The sequence below is a fragment of the Schistocerca americana genome, chromosome 7 (assembly GCF_021461395.2).
Source record: "Schistocerca americana isolate TAMUIC-IGC-003095 chromosome 7, iqSchAmer2.1, whole genome shotgun sequence".
Classification (NCBI taxonomy): domain Eukaryota; kingdom Metazoa; phylum Arthropoda; class Insecta; order Orthoptera; family Acrididae; genus Schistocerca; species Schistocerca americana.
Window position 1 is genome coordinate 28,459,804 of NC_060125.1, and position 11,698 is coordinate 28,471,501.

Here is an 11,698-nt window from a genome sequence, read left to right on the forward strand (position 1 = left end):
AATCTTCTAAGAGTCTTTGCTTTAAGCGGCTCCTGGCTGACCAGTTCTAGAATTCGATGCACCAGTGCAGGTTTACTGTATCCCTTGGACCTTCACATTGATCATGAAACACAGAAATTGCATCGGAATTGAATACAAACGGCACAATGCCAACGTAAGTACAAAAAGAGTGAATCTTCTAAGAGTTCGTGCTTTGAGCGTGACTTGGGAGACCAGTATTACATTTCGATGCACAAGTGCAAGGTTTACTGTATCCCTTGGACCTTCACATTGACCATGAAACACAGAAATTGCATAACACTCTCTGTACCAGGCCTATTTTATGCACCCGTCCCTAGAAACCGGGCAATTTTACCAATATTAAAAAAATTACTGCATCAAATCTACTGTTTGGATTGTGGCAAATTTGGTACCATCTTGAAGCTGCACATTTCTACTTTAATTCTGAGTGAAAGAAACTACTTTACAATGCACAGCTTTAAGGTACAGTTATAGAAATCACTTAGATGTTTTAAGAATTTAGAAAAAGTCATACGAATAAGGGAATACAATTGTGATTTATTTTTAACCAAAATTGTGGCACTACATTACATGTTTCTGATAGTATACAGTATTACATATAAATTTCACACAGAATCATATTGTTTTTTAGTGTGGAAAATTTTAAAGCAAGGTTCCAGGCAGAGTGCAACGCCACACTGTTCACATTCGTATCGTGTCTCTTTGCGAGAAGCCTTGCCACTCTGTTTCTTGCTCCTGGAACTGCACACGTGACACACACGAGCAGCATACTTCTTAGTAGTTGCAGGTATGTGCTGCAAAAAATGTCTCTTTGTTAGCCGACCTACAGTTCCTTCATTTCTTGGAATGAATTCAAGTGTGTCGTCTTCAACAAGCTGAACTGCAAGCACTGTTATAAAGTCTGTTATTGTAATTTTCTTCCTGTGCACTGCATTGTACAGCCAAAATGCATTTGATACTCCCATAAGCAGCAAATGGAAATATAATTTTCGCCACCATTTCACAGTTCTGTGCTGGAACGGATTGTACTGCAGGCGTTGGTCTCCAATATCCACTCCAATTTTATTGAGGTTGTAATCAAGTACCTGAAGTGGTTTCAATACTACAGACCCATTTCTCTTAGTATGCGTACCAAATGTTGCTTGATGCCTTGTAGACAATGTATACACATCTCTCTTATCTTTCCACTTCATTGCCAATACATTATCTTTACGCCGAAAAGACATTTCGCCCTTTTTCAGCTTAGCAGATACTAAATCTTTAGGCAATCCTTTCCTGGATTTGTTCACAGTACCAACAGCTCCAGTGCCTTTCTCTGCCAGTTGCTGAAATAGCTCTGGACTGGAATAAAATCGATCTAAATACACAGTGTGGCCTTTGTTCAGCAAGCTGCTGTCAGACAACAATCGCAAAATAACCGCAGACGAAGAATTGTCAACAATATGCTTACCAGCATAAACTTCAAAATTTACAACATAGCCACTACTGGCTTCAGCAACAGCATATACTTTCAGTCCATACTTATGAGGCTTATTTTGCATGTAAACACGGAAACTCACACGACCTCGAAATGGGCAAATTCCTTCATCAATTGTCACTTTTTCTGAGGGACGATATGCCTGGATACATCGCTCCTTCAAATTATTATAATATGGCAAAACTTTGTAAAGTGGATGAAATCCATCTTCGCCTGGTTTTTTCTGATTTGAATTGTCAACAAGATGCAAGCATGACAGTATCTGAGTGAAACGCAAACGGCTCATGACATGGGGACAAAAGTTACAACTAAGAACAGGATTAGTGCTCCAATGGTCCGCAATTTTTGGCTTTTTCGAAACACACATGTGGAAAATAATACCCAAGAAACGCCTCATCTCACTTATAGTCACTGGCTTCCACGAACTCAAAACTGAATGGGGCTTCAGATTATTTCCTCTTCTTTTCTTCTGTATTGTCTGTGATGCATACAAATTTGTCTGTCTCTTGAGTTCATTTACGTCACTGTCAGTAAGGAACACTTTACTGCAATCCAGTACAGAACTCGACTCATCAATATCCACTAGTATCTGCCTGGGTGTCGTGTTGACAGGCAGAGGTCGGTAGGTGTCAACTGCAGTCCACTCACTGTCTTTCGGATACGGCACAGCTGCTGGATTTGAAGCAACACCTTCAACATCATTCTCGTCTTCATCTGAAGACAAACTGTCATCAATCTCGTCTTCTAAAAAGAATATCACATTATGTGTAACTACATACATCGTTTACACATGTTCAACAGATATGTGCGTACTGCACAATTACGTGGAAAATTCGGAAATACGTACCTTCAAACACACCATTGCATTCAGAATCGTCTGAATCACTCTCTACATTATCCAGAGTGTCGCTATGATTGATCAAATCCGCAATTTCTGCGTCTGATAAACCGCGCCGAAACATGATGACAAACAACTGAATGATATACAGACTGAGAACGCAAAGATAAGTTTTAACATGAATTACAGCGCTGCCGTGACATCTATGGACGCATTTTGTTAATAAACATCTGAAAAACGTATAGCGCTGGCCAAACCCGTAGAAATAACGTTGCAGTGTTTTGAATGAAATTAAATGTAGCGGCCCGTAAATTTTACGGGCTTGGTGATTTTCGCGCGATCCCAGGCCCGTAAATTTTACGGGCTTGGCGCTTAGAGTGATAAAGATTGAATACAAAAGTGACAATGCCGACTGAAGTACAAGAAGAAAGAATCTTCTAAGAATTTATGATTTGAGCGGCTGCCGGGAGATCATTACTGGATTACGATGCACCAGTGCAGCTTAACTGTATCCCTTGGACCATCACATTGACCATGAAACACAGAAAATGCATCGGGATTGAATACAAAATGGACAATGCCGACTTAAGTGCAAGAAGAGTGAATCTTCTAAGAGTTTGTGTTTGGAGCAACTTCTGGGAGACCAGTATTAGATTCCGATGCACCAGTGCAAGTTTACCGTGTCCCTTGGACCTTCACATTGACCATGAAACACAGAAATTGCATCGTGATTCAATATTAAAGTCACAATACCGACTTAAGTACAAAAAGAGTGAAACTTCCTAGAGTTTGTGTTTAGAGCGGCTCCTGGGAAACCAGTATTAGACTCCGATGCGCCAGTGCAGGTTTACTGTATCCCTTAGACCTTCACATTGACCATGAGTCACAGACATTGCGTCGGCATTGAATACAAATGGGACAATGCCGACTTAAGTACAAGAAGTGTGTATCTTCCTAGAGTTTGTGGTTTGGGCGGCTCCTGGGAGACTAGTATTAGATTCTGATGCCCCAGTGCAGGATTACTGTTTCCCTTGGACCTTCACAATGACCATGAAACACAGATATCGCATTTGGATTGAATACATAAGGACCATGACGTTTTAAGTACAAGGGGAGAGAATCTTTTAAGAGTTTGTGGTTTGAGCGGCTGCCGGGAGACCAGTACTAGATTCCAATGCACCAGTGCAGGTTTACTTCATCCCTTGGACATTCACATTGACCATGGAACACAGAAATCGCAACGGGATTAAATACAAAAGGCACAGTGCCGACTTGAGTATAAGAAGAGTGAATCTACCAAGAGTTTGTGCTTTGAGCGGATCCTGGGAGACCAGTAATACAATCCGATGCACCAGTACAGGTTTACTGCATCCCTTGGACCTTCACATTGACCATGACACACAAAAATCGTGTCGGGATTGAATACAAAACGCAACGATGCTGACTTAAGTACAAGAAGAGTGAATCTTCTAAGAGTTTGTGCTTTGAGCGGCTCCTGGGAGACCAGTATTAGATTCCAATACACCAGCGCAGTTTTACTGTAATCGTTGGCCCTTCACATTGACCATGAAACACAGAAATTGCATCGTGTTTGAATACAAAATGCACAACGCCGACTTAAGTACAAGAAGAGGGAATCTTCTATGAATTTGTGCTTTGTGCGGTACCTGGGAGACCAGTATTAGATTCCGATGCGCCGGTGCAGGTTAACTGTATCTCTTGGACCTTCACATTCAAAATGATACACAGAAATTGCATCGTGATTGACTACAAAAGGGCAATGCCGACTTCAGTACAAGAAGAGTGAATCTTGTAAGAGTTTGTGGTTTGAGCGCCTCCTGGGAGACAGTATCAGATTCCGATTCCGTAGTGCAGGTTTACTGTATCCCTTGGACCTTCAAATTGACCATGATACACAGAAATTGCATCAGGATTGAATACAAAAGGCACAATGCCGACTTAAGTACAAGAAGAGTGAATCTTCTAAGAATTTGTGCTATGTGCGTCTGCTGCGAGACCAGTATTATACTCCGATGCACCAGTGCAGGTTTACCGTACCCCCTGGACCCTCACATTGACCATGAAACACAGAAATTGCATCGGGATTGAATTCAAAATGGACAATGCCGACATAAGTGCAAGAACACTGAATCTTCTAATAGTTTGTGTTTTGAGCGGCTCTTGGGAGACCAGTAGTAGGTTCCGATGCACCAGTGCAAGATTACCGTGTCCCTTGGATCTTCACATTGACCATGAAACACAGAAATTGCATCGTGATTCAATATTAAAGGCACAATGCCGACTTAAGTACAAGAAGAGTGAAACTTCTTAGAGTCTGTGCTTTGAGCGGCTTCTGGGAGACCAGTATTAGATTCCGATGCACCAGTGCAATTTTACTGTATCCCTTGGACCTTCACATTGACCATGAAACACAGTAATTGCATCGGTATTGAATACAAAAAGGACAATGCCAACTTAAGTTCAAGAAGAGTCAATCTTCTAAGAGTCTTTGCTTTGAGCGGCTCCTGGCTGACCAGTTCTAGAATCCGATGCACCAGTGCAGGTTTACTGTATCCCTTGGACCTTCACATTGATCATGAAACACAGAAATGGCATCGGGATTGAATACAAACGGCACAATGCCAACGTAAGTCCAAAAAGAGTGAATCTTCTAAGAGTTTGTGTTTTGAGCGGCTACTGGAAGACCATTATTAGATTCCGATGCCCCAGTGCAGGATTACTGTAACCCATGGACCTTCACAATGACCATGTAACACAGAAATTGCATAAAGATTGAATACAAAAGTGACAATGCCGACTTAAGTACAAGAAGAGTGAATCTTCTAAGAGTTTATGATTTGAGCGGCTGCCGGGAGACCAGTATTCGATTCCGATGCACCAGTGCAGGTTAACTGTATCACTTGGACCATCACATTGACCATGAAACACAGAAAATGCATCGGGACTGAATACAAAATGGACAATGCCGACTTAAGTGCAAGAAGAGTGAATCTTCTAAGAGTTTGTGTTTTGAGCGGCTTCTGGGATACCACCATTAGATTCCGATGCACCACAGCAAGTTTACCGTGCCCCTGGGACCTTCACATTGAAGATGAAACACAGAAATTGCATCGTGATTCAATATTAAAGTCACAATACCGACTTAAGTACAAGAAGAGTGAAACTTCTTAAAGTTTGTTTTTAGAGCGGCTCCTGGGAGACCAGTATTAGATTACGATGCGCCAGTGCAGATTTACTGTATCCCTTGGACCTTCACATTGACCATGAGTCACAGAAATTGCATCGGCATTGATTACAAAAGGGACAATGCCGACTTAAGTACAAGAGGAGAGAATCTTATAAGAGTTTGTGGTTTGAGCGGCTGCCGGGAGACCAGTAGTAGATTCCGATGCACCAGTGCAGGTTTACTGTATCCCTTGGACCTTCACATTGCCCATGAAACACAGAAATTGCATCGGGATTGAATACAAAAAAGACAATGCCGACTTAAGTACAAGAGGAGAGAATCTTATAAGAATTTGTGGTTTGAGCGGCTGCCGGGAGACCAGTACTAGATTCCGATGCACCTGTGCAAGTTTACCGTGTCGCGTGGACCTTCACATTGACTATGAAACACAGATATTGCATCCTGATTCAATATTAAAGTCACAATACCGACTTAAGTACAAAAAGAGTGTATCTTCTTAGAGTTTGTGATTTGAGCGGCTCCTGGGAGACTAATATTAGATTCCCATGCCCCAGTGCAGGATTTCTGTTTCCCTTGGACCTTCACAATGACCATGAAACACAGATATTGCATTTGGATTGAATACAAAAGGACCATGACGTTTTAAGTACAAGAGGAGAGAATCTTATAAGAGTTTGTGGTTTGAGCGGCTGTCGGGAGACCAGTAGTAGATTCCGATGCACCAGTGCAGGTTTACTGTATCCCTTGGAGCTTCACATTGACCATGAAACACAGAAATTGCATCGGGATTGAATACAAAAAGCACAATGCCGACTTAAGTACAAGAAGAGTGATTCTTCTAAGCGTTTATGATCTGAGCGGCTCCTGGGAGACCAGTACTGAATTCCGATGCACCAGTGCAGGTTTACTTTATCCCTTGGACATTCACATTGACCATGGAACACAGAAATCGCATCGTGATTGAATACAAAAGGCAACGTGCTGACTTAAGTATAAGAAGAGTGAATCTACCAAGCGTATGTGCTTTGAGCGGATCCTGGGAGCCCAGTATTAGATTCCGATGCACCAGTACAGGTTTACTGCATCTCTTGGACCTTCACATTGACCATGACACACAAAAATCGTGTCGGGATTGAATACAAAATGCACGATGCTGACTTAAGTACAAGAAGAGTGAACCTTCTAAGAGTTTGTGCTTTGAGCGGCTCCTGGGAGACCAGTATTAGATTCCAATACACCAGCACAGTTTTACTGTAATCGTTGGTCCTTCACATTGACCATGAAACACAGAATTTGCATCGTGTTTGAATACAAAATACACAACGCCGACTTAAGTAAAAGAAGAGGGAATCTTCTAAGAATTTGTGCTTTGAGCAGCACCTGGGAGACCAGTATTAGATTCCGATGCGCCAGTGCAGGTTTACTGTATCTCTTGGACCTTCACATTCACCATGATACACAGAAATTGCATCGTGATTGACTACAGAAGAGCAATGCCGGCTTCAGTACAAGAAGAGTGAATCTTGTAAGAGTTTGTGGTTTGAGCGCCTCCTGGGAGACCAGTATCAGATTCCGATGCCCCAGTGCAGGGTTACTGTATCCCTTGGACCTTCACATTGACCATGAAACACCGAAATTGCATCGGGATTGTATACAAAAGGGACAATGCCGACTTAAGTACAAGAAGAGTGAATCTTCTAAGAGTTTGTGGTTTGTGTGGCTGCCGGGAGACCAGCATTAGATTCCGATGCACCAGTGCAATCTTATTGTATCCGTTGGACCTTCACATTGACCATGAAACACAGAAATTGAATAGGGATTAGGTACAAATAGTACAATGCCGATTTAAGTACAAGAAGAGTGTATCTTCTAAGAATTTGTTCTATGAGCGTCTGCTGCGAGACCAGTATTAGACTCCGATGCACCAGTGCAGGTTTACTGTATCCCTTGGACCATCACATTGACCATGAAACACAGAAATTGCATCGGGATTGGATACAATATTGACAATGCCGACATAAGTGCAAGAAGAGTGAATCTCCTAATAGTTTGTGTTTTGAGCGGCTACTGGGAGACCAGTATTAGATTCCGATGCACCAGTGCAAGATTACCGTGTCCCATGGACCTTCACATTGACCATGAAACACAGAAATTGCATCGTGATTGAATATTAAAGGCACAATGCCGACTTAAGTACAAGAAGAGTGAAACTTCTTAGAGTTTGTGCTTTGAGCGGCTTCTGGGAGACCAGTATTTGATTCCGATGCACCAGTGCAATTTTACTGTATCCCTTGGACCTTCACATTGACCATGAAACACAGTAATTGCATCGGTATTGAATACAAAAGGGAAAATGCCAACTTAAGTTCAAGAAGAGTCAATCTTCTAAGAGTCTTTGCTTTGAGCGGCTCCTGGCTGACCAATTTTAGAATCCGATGCACCAGTGCAGGTTTACTGTATCCCTTGGACCTTCACATTGTTCATGAAACACAGAAATTGCATCGGGATTGAATACAAACGGCACAATGCCAACGTAAGTACAAAAAGAGTGAATCTTCTAAGAGTTCGTGCTTTGAGCGTGACCTGGGAGACCAGTATCACATTCCGATGCACAAGTGCAGGCTTACTGTATCCCTTGGACCTTCACATTGACCATGAAACACATAAATTGCATAAAGATTGAATACAAAAGTGACAATGCCGACTTAAGTACAAGAAGAGTGAATCTTCTAAAGGTTTATGATTTGAGCGGCTGCCGGGAGACCAGTAAACGATTCCGATGCACCAGTGCAGGTTAACTGTATCCCTTGGACCATCACATTGACCATGAAACACAGAAACTGCATCAGGACTGAATACAAAATGGACAATGCCGACTTAAGTGCAAGAAGAGTGATTCCTCTAAGAGGTTGTGTTTTGAGCGGCTTCTGGGAGACCAGTATTAGATTCCCATGCACCACTGCACGTTTACCGTGTCCCTTGGACCTTCACATTGACCATGAAACACAGAAATGGCATCGTGATTCAATATTAAAGTCACAATACCGACTTAAGTACAAGAAGAGTTAAACTTCTTAGAGTTTGTTTTTAGAGCCGCACCTGGGAGACCAGTATTAGATTCCGATGCGCCAGTGCAGGTTTACTGTATCCCTTGGACCTTCACATTGACCATGAGTCACAGAAATTGCATCGGCATTGAATACAAAAGGGACAATGCCGACTTAAGTACAAGAGGAGAGAATCTTATAAGAGTTTGTGGTTTGAGCTGCTGCCGGGAGACCAGTAGTAGATTCCGATGCTCCAGTGCAAGTTTACTGTATCCCTTGGACCATCACATTGACCATGAAACACAGAAATTGCATCGGGATTGAATACAAAAGGGACAATGCCGACTTAAGTACAAGCGGAGAGAATCTTATAAGAGTTTGTGGTTTGAGCGGCTGCCGGAAGACCAGTATTAGATTCCGATGCACCAGTGCAAGTTTACCGTGTCACTTGGACCTTCACATTGACCATGAAACACAGAAGTTGCATCGTGACTCAATATTAAAGTCACAATACCGACTTAAGTACAAGAAGAGTGTATCTTCTTAGAGTTTGTGGTTTGAGCGGCTCCTGGGAGACTAGTATTAGATTCCCATGCCCCAGTGCAAGATTTCTGTTTCCCTTGGACCTTCACAATGACCATGAAACACAGATATTGCATTTGGATTGAATACAAAAGGACCATGACGTTTAAAGTACAAGAGGAGAGAATCTTATAAGAGTTTGTGGTTTGAGCGGCTGCCGGGAGACCAGTAGTAGATTATGATGCACCAGTGCAGGTTTACTGTATCCCTTGGACCTTCACATTGACCATAAAACACAGAAATTGCATCGGGATTGAATACAAAAAGCACAATGCGGACTTAAGTACAAGAAGAGTGAATCTTCTAAGCGTTTGTGATCTGAGCGGCTCCTGGGAGACCAGTACTAGATTCCGATGCACCAGTGCAGGTTTACTTTATCCCTTGGACATTCACATTGACCATGGAACACAGAAATCGCATCGGGATTGAATAAAAAAGGCACAGTGCCGACTTAAGTATAAGAAGAGTGAATCTTCTAAGAGTTTGTGCTTTGAGCGGCTCCTGGGAGACCAGTATTAGATTCCAATACACCAGGGCAGTTTTACTGTAATCGTTGGCCCTTCACATTGACCATGAAACACAGAAATTGCATCGTGTTTGAATACAAAATGCACAACGCCGACTTAAGTACAAGAAGAGGGAATCTTCTATGAATTTGTGCTTTGGCCGGCACCTGGGAGACCGGTATTAGATTCCGATGCGCCAGTGCAGGTTTACTGTATCTCTTGGACCTTCACATTGACCATGATACACAGAAATTGCATCGTGATTGACTACAAAAGAGCAATGCCGGCTTCAGTACAAGAAGAGTGAATCTTGTAAGAGTTTGTGGATTGAGCGCCTCCTGGGAGACCAGTATCAGATTCCGATGCCCCAGTGCAGGTTTACTGTAACCCTTGGACCTTCACATTGACCATGAAACACCGAAATTGCATCGGGATTGAATACAAAAGGGACAATGCCGACTTAAGTACAAGAAGAGTAAATCTTCTAAGAGTTTGTGGTTTGTGTAGCTGCCGGGAGACCAGCATTAGATTCCGATGCACCAGTGCAATTTTATTGTATCCCTTGGACCTTCACATTGGCAATGAATCACAGTAATTGCATCGGGATTGAATACAAAAGGGACAATGAGAACTTAAGTTCCAGAAGAGTCAATCTTCTAAGAGTCATTGATTTGAGCGGCTCCTGGCTGACCAGTTCTAGAATCCGATGCACCAGCGCAGGTTTACTGTATCCCTTGGACCTTCACATTGACCATGAAACACAGAAATTGCATAAAGATTGAATACAAAAGTGACAATGCTGACTTAAGTACAAGAAAAGTGAATCTCCTAAGAGTAGTATGATTTTAGCGGCTGCCGGGAGACCAGTATTCGATTCCGATGCACCAGTGCAAGTTAACTGTATCCCTTGGCCCTTCACATTGACAATGAAACACAGAAATTGCATCTGGATTGAATACATAATGGACAATGCCGACATAAGTGCAGGAAGAGTGAATCTACTAAGAGTTTGTGTTTTGAGCGGCTACTGGAAGACCATTATTAGATTCTGATGCCCCAGTGCAGGATTACTGTAACCCATGGACCTTCACAATGACCATGTAACACAGAAATTGCATTTGGATTGAATACAAAAGGACCATGACGTTTTAAGTGCAAGAGGAGAGAATCTTATAAGAGTTTGTGGTTTGAACGGCTGCCGGGAGACCAGTAGTAGATTCCGATGCACCAGTGCAGGTTTGCTGTATCCCTTGGACCTTCAAATTGACCATGAAACACAGTAATTGCATCTGGATTGAATACAAAAAGCACAATGCCGACTTAAGCACAAGAAGAGTGAATCTTCTAAGCGTTTATGATCTGAGCGGCTCCTGGGAGACCAGTATTAGATTCCGATGCACCAGTGCAGGTTTACTTTATCAATTAGACATTCACATTGACCATGGAACACAGAATTCCCATCGGGATCGAATACTAAAGGCACAGTGCCGACTTAAGTATGAGAAGAGTGAATCTTCGAAGGGTTTGTGCTTTTAGCGGATCCTGGGAGACCAGTATTAGATTCCGATGCTCCAGTACAGGTTTGCTGCATCCCTTGGACCTTCACATTGACCATGACACACAGAAATCGTGCCGGGATTGAATACAAAATGCATGATGCTGACTTAAGTACAAGAAGAGTGAAGCTTCTATCAGTTTGTGCTTTGAGCATCTCCTGGGAGACCAGTATTAGATTCCAATACACCAGCGCAGTTTTACTGTATTCTCTGGACCTTCACATTGACCATGAAACAGAGAATTTGCATCGGGATTGAATACAAAAGGCACAATGCCAAATTAAGTTCAAGACGAGTGTATCTTCAAAGAGTTGGTGCTTTGAGTGGGTCCTTGGAGACCAGTATTAGATTCTGATGCACCAGTGCAGGTTTACTGTATCCCTTAGACCATCACATTACCATGTAACACTGAAATTGCATCGGGATTGAATACAAAAGGCCAAATACCAACCTAAGTACAAGA

General features: G+C 42.4%; 1 protein-coding gene across 1 annotated transcript; it reads right to left on the reverse strand.

Annotated features, from left to right (window-relative positions):
• Positions 1–626: 626 nt before the first annotated feature.
• On the reverse strand, positions 627–2,279 carry LOC124622231 (piggyBac transposable element-derived protein 4-like). The gene has a single exon (XM_047147885.1). It carries the CDS (start codon positions 2,277–2,279, stop codon positions 627–629), a length of 1,653 nt encoding a protein of 550 aa, XP_047003841.1.
• Between the last annotated feature and the right edge of the window lie 9,419 nt (positions 2,280–11,698).

Excerpts from the sequence above, each read along its gene's own strand:
- LOC124622231 (XM_047147885.1), bottom strand. The coding sequence starts at position 2,279 with ATGTATGTAGTTACACATAATGTGATATTCTTTTTAGAAGACGAGATT.